Consider the following 18218-nt stretch of genomic DNA (forward strand, 5'->3'; position numbering starts at 1 on the left):
TCTGTTTTGTCACACAAGAGAGAGGCCTGTTGAATCTCTCAGAAAATCGAGCGATTTACTGCCAGTACACTGTTCAGCATATTATTCAAGCTTTTATTCAATCTTCCCAGTCTCTTTTTGAGTAATAATTTTCAAAAATGTTCTTGAATTTGTATCACACATTGCATTAAGGATCACGTTATGCTAACATCTTGAAAAATATGGCAATAGTATCTTTCTAACCTGAAGATACTGACCTTTTTTTAATGGAAAATTATGTTTTTATTCTTTATGTGCAATGATCCTCAACAGTTTATCTATTTTTCTATGCAGGTAATTGGTCTTGGAGAATGGGGCTCTGAGTGATCCAAATGTGCTTCTTGGTATAATAATCATCACTGGTGTCTGTGAATTTGCATCATATGTGGGTGTCGAAGGCCACATTGTGCTACCATCGTGAAAAATGTGGCTAGACTATATTAGTAAACTAAAAATACTATAACTGTCAACTTACTTAGGAAAAATTGTTTTTTGTTTATGTTTAAGTGGTTCCTATTAGTTCATTTATTTTTCTAAGCAGGTAATTGGTCTGGAGAACTGGGCTCTGAGTAACCCAAACTTGCATTCAAGCATATTAGAATCGACAATGGGAAATCCACCATGTGTTATGTTTCGATTTGCTATAGGAGTGACAGTCTACTTGGTGATTTATGTGTTGCAGGTATGTAATATTATTTGATGATGATGAAACTGTAAGAAATAAGATGTAGAAATACTGATACAACAAAGAACTGCTAATTATCTTGTGTTTCGTAAAAGGTGATCTACACACATTACTACTGGAGGCTCTCCTCTTGGTTTATTCATCAGAAGAGATATATACAGGGCCCACCTCAGAAACAGAGGACACTATCTTATATCCCAATTCCAAAGTGAAATATGGGCCACCCCATTCAAATTCTGATTATCACAGAGTCTACTGTATAAACACTGTAGCAAAGCCATTAGCACACTTGCTGCTCACTCCACAAGTCCCATTGCAACTGACTCAAACCAGGCCTGTGCCAGTGTGTACTCTGGATTCTGGCATCATCTGGTTAGTGGCACCAAAGTGTTTGTTGTAATCGTGCATCAGGTATTTGGTTCCCGTACTGATGTTGGGTGGCATTACTACAGCCCATCTGCCCCAAGTAGCAACGGGTGGGGGAGAATGCATCATCTGGAAGAACTGGGAAAGGCGATGGGTCAGTGTCCATGGGTGTTGCTAAGGAATGCCGAGACAGGAGGGGAGGGTTGGTGGTAGATGCATGAGACACCATGGAACTGGTTGGTCCACCAAGCTCAGAGGAATAGGTGGTTGCTGACCAGAATTTGCGTAGGCAAAGTTAATTTCAATGGCATCACAGAAGTGCATGGATAGGAGCCACAATATACATCATGACTTGCAGTGCACAGAGGTCATCCCATGGACCCATGTTGAATGGTGCGAGACTTGAGAGCCTTACACCTGGGTGCCCACCTGGAAGAGGGAGGCCTCGGTTGTGGTGTGCACTGACAGTGGTTGCAGCATATCCAAGAAGGTCATGCCAGTCATGCAGCCACTCCACTAGAATGCAGCCCGTGGACAGTGTGGCCCTGTAAGTTGCTAGCAAACTGCAGAGGATGTTAGGTCCTATTGAAGCATGCGAAAAGGTGTAGTGCACAGGGGTTCAATCCCATAACAGGTACATAACCATTCAAAGTCATTGGAGGTAAATGCCATTCTGTTAACAGAAACTAAATTGCTTGGATTGCCTTCAAGGGCAATAATTTTTTTCGAGTCCTTGATAGTAGCTTCAGTAGTAAATTGAGTCATGTGGAAGGGAAGTCAGAAAAGGGATTAATTATGACTAATCACATGAAGCCCGGAAAAGACCAGCAAAATCTGCCCCACAGTGCTGGTCCAGGAGTAGCTGGGGAGGTGCAACTTGATGGGTGTGAGTGGCAGAACATTGGTGGACCAGGCCCACATGTCAGAGTCAGTATCTGGCCAGAATATATGTTGCCCCAGCAAACTTTTCATCTGGATCATGCTCGAATGGGCAATGTGCAGGAAGTGCAACACTTATGACTGACAAGAGGAAGGAATCAGGATGTGGGTGTGCTCCTCATCCGAGACCCAAATCAAACCTCATAGTTTTAGTGTAGTGTAGTACATGCCGCAGTGGTCCATAGAGATGAACTTCAGGCCTGGGAGCAGGGTCTAGTCACCCATGTTGCACAAATTAAGTGATGCAATGCGATATGAGGTTCTTACTGGTGGCAGCAGTTACGTTGCATGATGTTAAGAGAAGTCATCCAGATCTGAATTAAGTTGGAAACACATCAGTTCAGATTGGTCAAACATGGGTCAGGTCCTATGAGGCATCAGGACAGCACATTATCATTTATGTGTAATGTTGCTGCTTGATAGTGGATATAATATTGGAAGTTAAACAAGAACAGCATCCAGCACTGGAGGCAATGGATGGTTCAATCTGGTAAGCAGTGCTTAGGGCGAATGATGATGAGCAATGTGTGATGACACATGACAAGACATAATTTATGTTCATAAAGGAATTTTTAAACTTCTGAAGTGCATAGATGATAGCAAGAGTCCTCCACACCATTGAACAATAGCATTGCTGAGGTGCAAATAAGGTCTTGAAGAATACACACTAGGACAGTCAGTGCAGTCTGCCTATTTAAGGGACAGGAGTGTACCAATACTGTGGGGAATGTAGCAGTTTGTTACTACTATCAGAGGCAAACAAGAGCTGCATGTTGTTGAACATGGTCCCCACTTAATGCAATCTTTTAAAACGTGGAAAGCTTGTTGACAGCATGGTGATCATTTGAAACCTGTGCCCTGGCATCGTAATTGGTTCAGTGGATGGGAGGATTCTGTTAGGTTTGCAGTGAATCAAACATAATGGTTGATCTTACCCAGAAACACTTGTATGTATATTTTATTCATGAGGTGCCACATTTATCAATAGACACCACATAATCCATTGGTCACAGTTCATTTGCCAAGAGTTTAATCTATAAATATGTCAAGAAAGCTTTCATGAAAGAACACTTGCTGGTCTTCGGAACAAAGGCTTGAAGTGTTGTAGGTGATCCTGTTGAGCTGTACCTGTGATCAAAATATTGTCAGGGCTGTGCCATAGGTGGGAATACCTTGTAATAATTGATCCATGAAATGTTAGTATTTGGCAGTGGCTAAAGAGATTCTGAAAGGTAATCAGTTATAACGGTAGGGCCATATGCCATATTTTAGTCCAAGCTCAGCAGACAGAGACAGTGGTCATGCATGCTTGTGTAAATGTGTATTTTGTTCTTTAGGAGGCCTTTTGGCTGAAAACTGAAGTGTATTACAGTTTCTTCCTGTCTGTGACAGGAGGTGAGTAGCCATCTATTCTTTTAATAATGTTGTTGATATGTAGTACTAGGTAATCTTTTGAAACTGCATTCAAGGGGATTAGAAAATATGCATCTAGGAGGCCAATTATGTCAAATAAAGTGCCATGGTTGAATTTTGCAAAGATTTCATCCATGGTCAGCATATGGTAAGTTTTCACTTTAGCTTGTGCTCCTAACTTAAGAAAGTAGATTAGTTTTGCAAGGCTTGTGCCTGTACAAATATTTGAAACTGCAATTCTTACTTAATTCATGTAGATTGGTGGTCCACTCTGCATATATTGGTTCAGGCCCTGTTTTCATTGCCAAAATTCTAACCTTGTTGCAGTAACATATTTTTCTTGTCAAAAAATGTTTCTGTGATAAAGCAAATATTGTAGACAACTCAAGATCTTCCAGATTAGTTAATGAGACCATTTTCTATATTAGGTGACACAACTTAGGATTTCATGACAAGAACATGGACTTTTGGCTTTCTGAGTTAGAAACGAGACAAGCCAAAGAACTATAACTGCAATTATCAGAAGCATCCCACTCTTCACGTTGTTTATTAAATGATGGAAAATCTGTAAATGCAGGTGGTGTGGGAGTAATTTCTGTGCATTTGTTGAGCTTACACTGCACCTGTAATATAGCTGTCATTAACTCCTGATATGTGGGGTTTGTGTTAGTAGTTGTGTTTCATGGTTGAAAATCCAAACACTTCATAATTACAGAAATGTTCAAGGTCTGACTTGCATGTGACATGGGTCATAAGTTGTTGCCACATTTGTGAAAGATGATGTACACACACTGTCAAGAACGCGTGACATATATAGGTTGCTCCTACGAAACAATGCATTCTACGTTAAGACTGAATTCTAAAGGAAATTATGGTTTATGCCGTACCAAAGCTCTGGCTATGACAACCTGAGTCCGCATGGTAAACACCTTAGTCAATCTGAAAACGCATTCACTATCACTCCGCAGATCATGTTACACCTGTCTTAGATCCGTCCTGTGCTGGCTTATAAGTCAAATTCTGCCAAGGTCTTGCAGGGGGTGTCCTTGATTACAAGCACCCTGTGGGTAGCAGCATCACAGTGGTTGACAGTGGTGTTGCACCAGGTATTTGGTTTCATAATGACACTGTGTGACACCCCTACACTGTGTGTAAATAATATTAATAACAATAACAACAACAGCTAAAATGCATCTGTTGCAATATTTGAAGAGAGTCAGACACAGTAGAACTTTCATTACCATTCTGTCTTTTGTGACCTGCAATTATAATATGATGTCACTGGCATTTACATTTTGTATATTAAATGGAAATATTTTATGTGATAATATAATTTGGAATATTTTTGTGATTGATTAACAAATATTAACCCTTTTTTACAGTGGTTATTTGCCACAACAATCTATGAAAGATACATCAAGAATGCAATACAAGAATTTGTGGATCTCTGTTCTATGGCTAACATAAGTGTCTTCATTCTTGCTTCAGAGAATTATGGCTTCTATGTGCATGGAAGGTAGTATTATATTGTCATTATCATCTGAAGTAATATTATTGTGTAAATTGTGGGTCACAGGTAGTATACACATCTGGAAAATATGTCTTGATGAGAATTTGCTGGGTCGATACAGATGAGACCAAAATTCCAAAGTCATTGTCCATCTACCTTCATTTTCTACTGTTTTTTAGCAATTGAAATGTTCAGTGTGGGGATTCAAAGTAAAATGAACAAACTGATTACAATTATTGTATTAAAGGAATCTGTCCGGATTTCAAACACTATCCTAATTTGTGCCTCAAAAAATCTTTAAACACATTTGAAGCAAAATAGAGAAAGACAGGTGGCTACATATACAAAAATGCAGTTGATTCACAGGCTTTACTGGTTATTAAATGCTGTAATATGGAAATGGACCAAGAAATGTAGATGCTAAAAAATACTGACAGTAGCAAATATCTTAAACTGCCAAATACCATTTTAATGAAAATAATCAATTTTTGAAAGTGGGGTGTGATCGGATACATAAAAAAAATCTACTCATCAAGTGGCAGCAGGAGCGGTTGGAAAAGTCGCTGAGAGCCCTGTGTCAGGGGAGACCTTCTGGATAGAGAGGAAGGAAAGTCTGATTGCTGGGGACTGCACTGGATAAGATTAGAAAATGTGAGAGCTGAAAGGCAGAAGAAAGGGTGCGCAATGCAAAGATTACTGCCAAAACATCATGCATAAGTTAAAAAGAGCAATAAGCTAAGAGCATTAACACATACAACGTGCTTAACTTTCTGCTCTTATTAAATTGTGCATGATGTTTTGACAGTAATTTCTGTATTTTATATTGCCCTGTCTCCCACTTTTATCTCTCAGGTTTTCAAACCTCTTCCAGTGCAGTTCCCAACAATCAGTCTTTCCTTTTCATCTCGTCTGGTCAATCTATCCTGGCTCAGGGCTCTAGGCAACTTTTTGAACTCTCCACATTTCCTAAACCTCACCTCTTCTGCCAGACAAAGGAGCCACTGACTCCGAAAGCTGTCAAAGTTCTATGCCTTTCAATAAATGTACCCCTGTGGGCGCTTGGTGAGTAGATTTTTTATCTATCCTATTATATTAGATAACAACAGAAATTATCAATTATTGATAGAATAATGTAAATGAATAAATAAAACATCTACTCACCAAGCAGTGGAAGGGGAACACACACACAAAAGGATTTAACTTTTACATGCTTTCGGAGCCAGTGGCTCCTTCTTCTGGTAGAAGAGTTGAAGGGGAAAGAAGAGGGGTGAAGGAAAAGGACTGGAGTGGTTTAGGAAAATGGGTACTGTTAAGAAAAGTCACCCAGAATCCCAGGTCAGGGGAGATTTACCGGATGGTTGTGGAGGACTTTTCTCCTTCCCCTTCAAATTTTCTGCCAGAATAAGAAGCCGCCACTGGCTCCAAAAGCTTTTAAAAGCTGAATCCCTTTGTGTGTGTGTTCCCCTGCTGTCATCGGAGAGTAGATTTTTTTATCTATCTATTACATTAGATATCATTTTAATAATTGTATTCAGATTTAAATGAGAAGTCATTGTTTGTGGAGACTACAATGTGGATGTTTTGTCAGATGGCATTGATTGAGGACATTTGGTTGGTGATGTCCATATTTATACACATGGCACATGAAACTAACTAAAACTAAGACCTAAAACTGTGTTTAGGTAAAGTCCTGATATACACAGTTTCAGCACATTACTGCGCTTCCCAATCAATTCAGTTCAGCTGCATCTGATCTTTGTGTGGTTCCTAGTCATGGAAACAAACAAATCAACCTCCTGTTATATTTTGCACATTTCCCCTCACTGTCACCTAAAGGAATAATTTTCAGGATTAACTGATCACTTAGAAAGTACTAATTGCACAAAAGCGAGCAGTAATAGTAATCTGTGGTATTCACTTGTGATCATCATGTTGATCTCTCTTCAAGGAGTTAGGTTTTTTAACTGCACCAACTCATTGCATATATTCAGTAATGAAATGCATTGTAAATAATCCATCACAATTTGAGAAGGACCATGATATCCATACCTACAACACTAGAAGGAAAAATTACCATTATTATCCATTATTAAAGTTATGAGTGGTTCAGAAAGGAGATCAATATGCAGCAACAAAAATGTTTGATCATTTGCCCAATGTCATAAAATGTGTAACAGGTAACAAAGCAAGTTGTAAATCTAACCTAAAATCATTTTTCTTGGACAACTCCTTGTATACCATTTACAAATTTCTATTTAGAAATTGGTAACCTTTAAAAAAAACTAGTTTTTAAATGTAATGGCCTGAGTAGGTCTAAAAAGTAATGTTTTCATTAATGATAGATATGTATCATGTAAATTGACTAATTCCCCATTATTTCAATAAAAGGATCATTCAAATGATCTACAGAACATGTAACCAACCAACTATCTTCCTGCCTCCCCCCCCCCCCCTCTCTCTCTCTCTCTCTCTCTCACACACACACACACACACACAAAACTACATTCTGCTGACTATTTATTGATTCATTTGACCACACAGTGACACAACATGCTGCTGAATATATCATGCTTAACTTCAATTGCAGCATCCCACCCTGTTATCTAGCTCCTACCAGAATTACTTGCCCTGCAGAAATGGCATCTGGGGTGTTGTGCAGAAAGGGTATGGCTACAGGTCACAGACTGTCATTCATGTAGTTCATGTTTATTGCAGTGCTCTGGACATTCACCAACTGTGATTTGTGATTGTACCCAATAGCACCCCTCACCATAAGGCCTTGAGTTGACATTGTATCTTGTGCGAAGCAGTCCCTCATGTCTGTGGCTAATTAAAATGCAGCCATCATTTTGAAACATGTCTGTGGCTAATCAAAATGCAGCCATCATTTTGAAACAAATAGAACCTGGATTCATCTGAAAACGATATCTGATGTTATTCCTGTTCCCAGTGACATCATTTTGCACACCATTGACATCTAGCACATTTCTGCACATTCATCAAAGGAAGGTGGAGAAGTGGACAACATGCACGTAACCTGTGCTCTAATAAAGAATGATGGACTGTCAGCCCTGATAGTGTATGTTTTACACTGTTTCACTGTTGTGCCAGAGCTGAGGAGGAAACAGATCTATCCTGCAATGCCATTTGAATGAGATGTCAATCTTCTCAATGGGCGATCTGAGTGGTGCAATCTGACCCATCTCTTCATGTTCTTTGGCCTCCTGTGAACTATTCTGCGAACATCCATTGCTCTGATGAAACACTTTGTCCCACACAAGCAGCAATTTCCTGGATGGATGCATCACATTCTCTCATGCCAATAATGCACCTTCTTTCAAACTAACTGAGTTGATGGTACAGTTCGTGCATATGCTTGCGAGGCACCAACATGTCTGCTCAAGTCACACTGATCCTCTACCTTTGGTTTATAGTGACAACAAGAGCTGCAAGCACATTTTACCGGTAGATGGTGTTGCGCAGAATAGTTCACAGGAGGCCAAAGAACATGAAGAGATGAGTCAGACTGCACTACTCAGACCACCCCTTGAGAAGATTGACATCTCATTCACCCTCCGCCACACACCGTCAGGTGGCTTGCGGAGTATGGATGTAGATGTAGATGTAGATGTAGATGTAGATTGATGTTGACTTTGAACATGCTGGCCTATATGGTTCAAATGTTAATGATTTCTGCAGAACATACTAATGTATGTCTCCTGTGAATATTAATGTCCTGTCTCTAGTCAGTCAAGGTGTTTTTTTTTTCATCCTGAAAAAGAGTGTATCATCTAGTTTTTTGGAAAACATTCAACAATTGAATTCACTCCATCCAAATATTCAGTTTGTGATGGAGGTAGAAAAGGATGTGGCTCTTCCCTTCCTCTACATTTTGGTAGAAAGGAAAGCTAGTGGAATACTAGGGCATAACATGTACCACCAACCTATTCAGCCTCCAAGTTTTCACCCCCTGCAACTTTGTGATGGTCCATTGCACATGCTGGTTTGGAGAGCACATATTGTTCCCAATCCTGATAGTGCATTGGGTGAACTTCTACATCTGAGGAGATTTTTACGACAGAACATTTATTCAAAGAAACAAATTCAGCATGATTTTCATCAAAGTTACTCCAGTCCAGGGAACAAAATGAAGAAACAGAGGACTCCATTATCACAATATTCTTGCCATACTTCAGTAGTAATTTCTTCAAGATCTGGAAGTAACCTTAGTAGACACAGCATTAAATATGTCTTTCAACCCCATGTGTAACATTTGTGGGTTCTCTCAGAAACAATCTCAATCTCAGTCTTAGGAAAAAAGGCATATAAAGATGTTGTATATTGGGTAGACATCACATGATGCAAGACTGTTGCAATGAACATCATCATTATACACCCCTAAGCCAAGTGGGTAACTCTGCTAGAGTAGGACACTGTCTTAGCACAAGACATAATTTAATCTACTAGAAGAGAAAGATTATATTCCCAGTTTTATCTTTAATTGCAATTGGTTCAGTTTTGACATAAATACAGCCTAGTTTGGGACTTAATTGGTCTTCTGTGTCTTTGTATGAGCTAGGTTCGTGAATCAATGTGACTAGTGATTGTTGTCATTGCGAGATTGTGATAAAGGAGTTGTTTGCTGCTTATAAACAGCTGGAAGCAGCATTGGCAACTATCAACTGACTTCAAAATTGCTGCTATGAATTATGCCAGTGTCTGTGTGGCAGGGCTGTCTTCTGTTGTTAACCCATCTGCCTTCTACTTATCTGTCAGTCACAATAGAAACACTTGCATCTGGTGACTTGCAAAGAGAAAAAAACTTGTTGAAGTCACATGCTGAAGTAGTGAAACCATCAGGCACAAAGTACCACAGCTGGAAGACCTCCAGCGAGCAAGTAGATGACTGGTAAGATACCCAAAAACCAGAAACAATTCCCTAGTACCAAGACAGAAGTCTGTGAGTGTAATCCAAAATGAAAATGCCAAGTTGTTATACTAGAATTGCAATGGTATGTGATTGAAGGACTCATGTACAGAGAGCAAGTGATGGCTTGGCAAGCTACATGGGACTTTAAAACCACTTGCCCGAGTCCGTACTTGGCTAAGACCTACTTGCTAGACAGCATGCTTGGTTTACTTGGTGCTGGTGCCTTGTGTGTATGTAATCCAAAGGCTCCAGCTCAGATACCTCCAACTCAGACACCACTATGGTGTCTGCCTCAAAACTGATATAAGCATAATAAGATATTAACCCGGCGGTGCACGCACCTGGAAACAGGACGGCAGTACATGCAGCTGCTCTCACAGACCTTTGCAGTTTCTATCTTTCTGAATTTGCATTTAGATGTATATTATGGAGGGAACCGTTATTAAATAAAATAATATCATTAAAAATTAGTTTAGTAAATACTTTTAAGGGATAAATTTAATATTTTGGTCAAAAATATTTACACAAATAGAGATACATAAAATTTAGCTGTTATCAAAATAATGCGTGTATTCAATCAGATAGTTTGTCGATACAGTCTTGGCACACAGTAACAGAATGTTCAAGGCAAATGTATTTCTTGCAGTTCTTACAAATATATCTTTTTTTTTGCAGTCCACACACCGTCCTCGTGAAGTCGCAGTTGATTCCACTTCAGAAATTTTCACACTGCAAAGCTCTCCAATTCTCTCAGTTATCTTCCTTGGCAATATTTTTGACATACTCTTTGCTGAAGATGAACATGCAGAAGCGCAAAAGAGAGCTGCCTCAAAAATTCTCTTCTTCTCAGTTGTTCTTTCTCGTTTGAGTTGAAAATAATAGCAGCATTTATCGCAGCTGTGTTCATGATGCTATAAAAAAACAACCATTGGCCATCTTCTTGTGTTTCTAGCTACAATATGTTGCACTCATTCTCTCTACAACGTCAACTCCATCATTAGTAAGGTTGTAGAAAGTGATAATTTCTGTTTTTTTTTTAATCATTCCCTGTATTTTCGTCAATATTTCCATTGTGGTGCAGCGTTGACAGTAGTAATACTGCTCTATTTCGTTTCGGCACATAAGAGACTAAGGTGCAATTTTTCTGTAACCCAAACATAGATGACTTTTCTTGTCAGTTTTTAGTGTTAATAAATCCCCTTGGGACTTGTCTCTTGTTCTTCCTCAGGGTACCAACAATGGTTGTATAATCCTTAATCAATGTGTTTGCATGTTTGTAACTTGTAAAATAATTGTTGCAAGTTATGTTGTGGCCTGTATAGGTTGTCAAAGTCTCTGAACAAGTTCAACTGGTCTGTTGTCCTGTCTGCCTTCAGGCTGTTGCTCAACATACACCTCCATGTTGAATGTGTAAAAAATTCTGGCATCCACTGCTGCAAAAATCTTTACTCCACATTTGTTTGGATTATTTGCCATGCACTGTCAGAATCTGCATCTTCCATGGAATGCTTCTAGTTTTTCATCAACTGTCACTTATTCAGAAAGTGCATAAGCCTTCTGAAAGTTTTCAACAATTAGACTGAACACCTGTCTTATCACCACCATGTGATCTGTTTTCTCCCTTTCCATTTTCGTTTCTTTGTCATCGAATCTGAGGCATCGAAGGAGATGAAATATATTGTGAGATGAAATATTTCAACTCCTGTGCCATCTGTTCACCACAAATCCTGTAGAATAGTCGATGGGCATGCATTACACCAGTGTAGTACAATAATCCCAATAAGGCCTTTATTTCAGCTTTATTAGTTTGTTGTGCATCTCTTTCCCTTGAAAAGTTTCCATGGATACTTTGAATGTACCTGTTAGTGCAGTCAACGAGTATGTGTATAATGTTTCCATCAAAAAACAGTTCCCAGCACTGTAGAGGAATTGTAGCACTTTTTGCAGCACCTTTCACACCTGTTAAATGAGTTATGATGTTATGACAACTTGTGTGGGAGTTCTTTGGCGGAGCACGTGAGTTCCATACTGTTCCGTCTTTACCGACAAACACATCCTGTCAGCACCACAATCACTATCTTCTGATTCGTCACTCCACGTTTTTTGTTCAGTGCCGGAATCACTTTTCCACTCTGGGTCCTGGATTTCTTCAAAGTCGGTTTCTCCGTCTTCAGAATCACCAACGTCACTTTCAGCCATTACTTCTTCAATCAAGTTCCTAATTCTCTCCTCCTATGCCTCGTAAGAATAAGCCATGATGCAGTTACAACACTTAAAACACACTAAAATAAGGTACAAACACGAAAAAATCTGTTGTACCATTAAACTAAGCAGATACAGCAAATATGCGCGCGTGTGAATAACCTTGGCGGAGCTAACAATAAACTGACACCAGTGCATGCGGCTGGCCTGTGAGACCCTTGACCTCTTTGTTGTGAGCTAACTGGAAGTGTTATTGTTGAAATACCAGATACACCATACCAAACGACTCCTATTACACTCACTTAAAGGTACTGAGAAGATAGCTTCTTGGAAACAACCTTCAGACATTGCATTAATGTGAAAATATTCTCCTTGGTCTGACAGACCACCTGTGTGTACTGACGGGTTAAATCTGTTTCAGATGTGGACAATAGAGAACCCTTGTATGGCACAAAACTGCCACACAGCAGTGGCTGGGGGAGAAGTGGGGGATCCTTGAATGCAGTCAACTGCAAATCATACTCATATTGGCACCAAAGATGTCTGTCACCTGGGTTTGAGACAGTTCTTGGTTCCTTCTGAGGACTGGTACTGAAAACAGCTAGTTCATTTTTGAGGTTGACACAGTTGTCGATTTACATCATTATCTCAATAATTTATCAAGATTCTTTGGTCTGGACCAGAGTAGAGTTCATCTGTAGGTTTCTCAGGGTACACAACATTATGGAACACAGTGGTGACTTGTAAAGTTACCTTGAATAAATGCAGTATACAACAGAAATGATCACTTGAGTGACAGAGTATGACTGTAATGCATATGGTTATTTTCTTAGTTTTGTGGAATCTTCAAGACCTCCCAGTAGATATACCAGAATTGGGTAGAGTAATATTGCAAAAGAATGGATATCAGATGTGCAGAACGAAAAGCTTAAAATGTTAGTTGTTAACTGCTGGGGTGTTCATAGCAAAGTCCCAGAACTCACATCTTTCTTATACGGCTGTCTTGCAGTTGAAAGTTATTGAAATCAAAAGCGGAGAATAGGGAAACTGTAATGACACATAGAATGTGTACCACAGGAGTTGATTAGAACCTGTGGGAGGTCAGTTTACAGTAATAGACAGAAACATTGCATCTAGTGAGGACCCAAATGAATCCAATAGCAAATTAATATGGACAAGAGTAATCAGGGTTGGTGGAGATTAATACTGTAATTGGACGGGGTTTCAAATGAAATATCTGATTGTCTTGAGGAGTTCTGGATAGGGAAATTGCAGCATGTTATCTTTGATGGAGAGTCAGATACAGAAGTAACATCAGGCATACCTCGTGGCAGTATGTTGGGTACCTTTCTGTTCATATTGTACATTAATGATCTGGCATTGAATTTTAGTAGTAACCTCCAACTTTGTGAGATGATGCACTTATCCATAATGAAGCAATATCTGGAAAAGCTGCACAAAGATTCAGTCTGACCTTGATAAGATTTTAAAGTGGTTCAAAGAGTGGCAACTTGCTTTAAATGCTCAGAAATTTAAAATTGTGCACTTCACAAAATGCAAATTTGTCATATCCTACAACTACAATTCTATGAGTCACAATTTGTATCAGTCAATTCATGCAAATACCTGGTAGGAAGAATTTGTGGGGACATGAATTGGAATAATGACATAGGCTCAGTTTTAGGTGGAGAAGGTGACAGACTTTGAATGTGTTTTCTGATGTCCTCAAAATGAACCAATCTTCAAAAGAGATTGCTTACAGGACAATTGCCCTAGCATGTGATTACTATATTTGGAGTCACTTGATGCAATTCAAAACCAAAACAGTCCAGTTTATTCACAACAACCAAGACAGAGAAGAAATTGACTCAGTTAAATCCTTAGGATTAAATTAAGATAAAAATTTGAGTTGGCAGGCACACATTGAATACTGATAACAACAAACTGGGCAGTTTTGCATTTGCAAAGCAAATATTATCAACCATTACTGACACTGACACAAAAACCAGTGTGTAGAAATTACTTTCAATCTTTTATTAGATATAGTATTGTGTTTGGAGAAACTGAAGTAACATAGTGTAGATACTAAATATACAGAAAGAAATCACTTGGAATATGTGCACTATACATCAGAAACAACCATGCCATCCATTATTTACAAACCTACAAGTATTAACTCTCCCATTCTTATACATTTATATCCCTCTTGCATGCTGCCACCCTTCAAGAAGTCAGCCACCATTCCTGAACCCTTTCTCCTGCTCCCTTGCTCCCCACACTATTCCACTGGACACAATCTCTCACGCCTTCTACTTGCAAAACTGCCATCCCCGGTTTGCCAGCACTTTGTAGTTGGACAGGTTGTGGTTGTGGTTTTTTTGTGTGTGTGTGTGTGTGTGTGTGTGTGTGTGTGTGTGTGCGTGCGTGGGCGCGCGTGCGCTCGCGGGCGCAGAGGTTGATGATAGAGGTAGAAAGAACTGTATGATATGGCGTTTGAGGGCAGGAAATATCTTCTTAAGAAAAAGAACTGTGCATTCTATTAGTTTCATGATTTTTACACATTAAACAAATCATCACAAACAGTTGTGTGGTGTGTGAGATTTGAACCAAAATCTTTTGTCACACAGTTGCTTCTTGCACTAAGGTACGAAGACGTTATGCTAAACATTGCTACATTAAGTTGTTCCTTGCTGTCATTGTGTACTTAACTTCATCTTATGACATCAGCTGTGTTTTCTAGGCCTGTAATTCTGGGAATGATGTGGCACAGTTTATTTGTGTATCTTTTGAGAATATGTCCTGATAATGTGTATTAAGAAGGTATTTATTTTTTTTTTTCAATTTCATGTTTAAAAGTGTTCTTTAATTTTGTGAGTAGTAAGATGCACCCTCTAATGTGTTTGGTTTCTTCTGTATCACAGTTGGCAGTTCAAATTTCAGCTACAACCAGTTTTTGTATTGCTAGTTGCACATTTACTAAATCATATGTATTATACCACTTATTCAGAGGCAGTGTTTTTTGTGTCAAATGTAATTTTAAGAAGCATCAAAAATTAAAATTATTTAACAACATAAAATAATTTATTTTGTAATCAAATTGTGCCAACTTTTTCCCAAGCAGCAGTGATTTATCAATGTAATTTCTGTGCAGTATATGGACTTCACACTGTTTTGCGTTCCATCTAATTAGAAAACACACTTCGGCTTATAATTATTAGATATTCCATCTACTAACCAGTGACATAGTTCTGTTTACAACACAATAAAGAGTACAAACTTCTCAGACACATTTGTCAGCTATTTATGGATGAGAAAATTGAAGTGAGCAGTTACTATATACCTTGCTTTTGGTTGCGTACCAACTTACAGGTCACCACATGGATTTGCTGATACAGATATGTATTGTATGATTAACCATCTGCAACGGGAAGAGGAGGATCTCTGTAGCCGTCGAGGGTTGCTACCAGGAACAGACCAACAAACTTTTCAAATGACTGTACCTCCTCAGCTAAGAGCATATTACAACAAAGTAATGTCTACTGTGTCACCTGTAAGTGGGAGAAGGTTTCTTACTTGACTTCCACACTGATCCACACACTGTGTGTAAAGAATTTGCACATAAAGCACTAATTTATGTTGCACTTCCTGTCATCTATAAAAGATTCACATGTTGCTAAAGACTATTGTCCAGCATACCTGTCATCATTAATCAATTTTTGAATAACTTTTAGCAATTAATTTGTAATGTGGAAGAAAATAGATTAAGTATTGAGACTGTCATTGCTTTAAGGGTTTTCCTTACCTTTTTTTTCCCGTTCCTGGTACTTTACCTGTTTAAGATTTTGGGAATTATATATAGAGGGTGGAGTTAATTCATGTGATGGGATTCACAACAGATTATTGGGCATTTTTCCATATTCATTTTGATGACTGCTGTACCAATTTTTATTTCTTGCCTTCATGTTATACATTATAAACAAAGTTGACACAAATTACATGTGGTAGTCATAAAATTTTTACTATCACTTTGAAAAAAGCTAACTGTGACTGAGAAACTTGACGACTATGTTAGCCTTCTTTCTGCATATCCACTCTTCAATGTGACACACCTTCCCCAACAAGGTATGATTTGGCAGATAACTTGGTTGTAAAAGTATACATTTTGGCTTATTAGGACACACTCCACTTAAAAAATCACCTTGTCCTCCTCCTGGAAACACCCGTCATATGATGGTATCTTTATCTAAAAAAAAAAAGAGGTAGAAGTGACTGTACAGTTACATCAACAGGTATTGCAAGAAATTTTTAAGATTTAAGTCCATTGTATTTTAGCCCTTCTACTTACTAATGGAGAAGTGAGTCAGTCTCGAACAAGGAGCTCAGCTTTACAAGCAATGTCTGCTCCACCTGTATAGAGAAAATGACAAGTGTAAAACTTCTGCCAGTCACCCACCTGATTTTTGATAAGCTGTATAAGGAAAAGATATATTGCTACTCACCATAAAGATGACATGTTGAATTGCAAACAGGCACAATGAAAAGACATTTACACATTAGCTTTTCACCAAAACATGCTCCAGAAAAGAAAGCACACACATATTTATTCACAGAAGCAAGCACCTTCCCACACACTTGACTGCCATTTCTGGCAGCTTGAACCAAAGTGCATTATCTATTTTCCTTATACTGTTTATTGAAAATTTGTTAGATGAATGTCAAAAGTTCTCCACTTGTCATTTTCTCTAGATAGGTGCACATGTTCCTCGCAACATTGGGCTTCTTGACCTCTCTGTCGATACGTGAGAGGGCCCTTTGTCAATACATGAGAGGGCCAAAATCTGCTGGACACAAATCTTAACAATTTCTTGCAATACATGTGGATGCAATTGTAGTGACTTCTTCCTATTTTCTTAGATAGTGCCAGGTTGCCACAGGTTCTGGAAATTGGGATATATCAGGGAATTTCAAATATGTCAGGGAAACAAAAGGAAAATTTGGGAAAAAATCACTGGAAAAATCTCATTTTTGTCTCAGTAGATGAAATGGTTTGTTTACTGAGGTGTCATGCATCATCACTGGCTGGGTGCAGCTGAGTATGTGTGCTGCTTCTCTACTTTTTCATCACTACCTCATTTCTCCTTCATATCACCCCCCCCCCCCCCCCCCCCTCAGCTTGCAGTCAGTGCTACCACCATTTCTTGCCTCTACTCTAGCAGCTGCCACCAAGAGGCAGGAAGGCATGAGGAGCGATTTGTTTGGGTATGATTCTCAGAGACTGTAGATACAATGACCAGAGACAGTGGTTATGTGTGCATGAGTTGCGTGTAAGTGCTTGTGTGAATGCTTGAGTAAATGTGTGTATCCTCTCATTTTCTGACCAAAGCTGTCACTCAAAATTTAGTTGTGAGTGTGTGATTTTCTTTTCTAAGTGCCTGTCTGTGGCTCAGAAGTCATCTTTATGATGAATTGCTACCAATCCTTAGTATTATTGATTCTCAGACTATTTGCACAAGTTATCTGTTGCATGCATTGATTACCGTGGTCTCATTTCATCAACATGTTGCCTGTGGCTCGTGAATATCTGGCCACATGAGTGGATTTCCATGACGGGGCAAAGCTGCAGGTCACTTCTGCAGGTATTTGTAATGGATTGGGTGTGCTGATCTGAAGCCATTCAGTTCCCACTAATGTGCAGGCCTTGCCTGTCAGATCTAGTCTCACCGATCTGCCAGCAGGCTGGGTCTTTTGGCATGTGGTGTAATGTGGCAGATTTTTATCATGGACCCAGGACTGTGGTGCTCCCCAGCAGGCCAGAGGCCATGGGCGATTGATTTCAGGAATTGTGATTGCCTCACTTCAAGTATGTTGTATAGTGTACCATTTTATAGACATTTTTATTTGTTCTAGTACATTTTGGCACTTCAAAAGTGGTTTATACTTTACAAAGTATGGATGATAAGATGAAGAAAATTGTATCAGTTGCTGGCGTTTTTTAAACTATGTACTCTTATATTTCCCTGAAAGAAAAATCACAAAACATCTGTAAAATAATAGATTTAACACAGTGGGCAATAACTGACAATAATGAACATAGTAGAATCAACATTTTATTGGCAATCATCTACAGTGTCAGCTTATACAATTCTTACCCACCA

The 18218-nt window shown here is 39.0% G+C and overlaps 1 protein-coding gene across 2 annotated transcripts in view; it reads left to right on the forward strand.

Moving 5' to 3' along the window:
• LOC126272588 (meckelin) overlaps positions 1-18218 on the forward strand; it is a 221861-nt gene that overhangs the window by 142183 nt on the left and 61460 nt on the right. The window contains exons 10-12 of one of the 2 annotated variants that reach the window (XM_049975513.1): positions 560-700; positions 4804-4937; positions 15433-15613. The exons of the other annotated variant lie outside the window; for it this stretch is intronic. Of the exons in view, the coding sequence (XP_049831470.1) occupies positions 560-700; positions 4804-4937; positions 15433-15613 (456 nt within the window). The remainder of the gene's footprint in view (positions 1-559; positions 701-4803; positions 4938-15432; positions 15614-18218) is intronic. 2 annotated transcript variants of the gene reach the window in all.

This window comes from Schistocerca gregaria, chromosome 5 (assembly GCF_023897955.1).
Source record: "Schistocerca gregaria isolate iqSchGreg1 chromosome 5, iqSchGreg1.2, whole genome shotgun sequence".
Classification (NCBI taxonomy): Eukaryota; Metazoa; Arthropoda; class Insecta; order Orthoptera; family Acrididae; genus Schistocerca; species Schistocerca gregaria.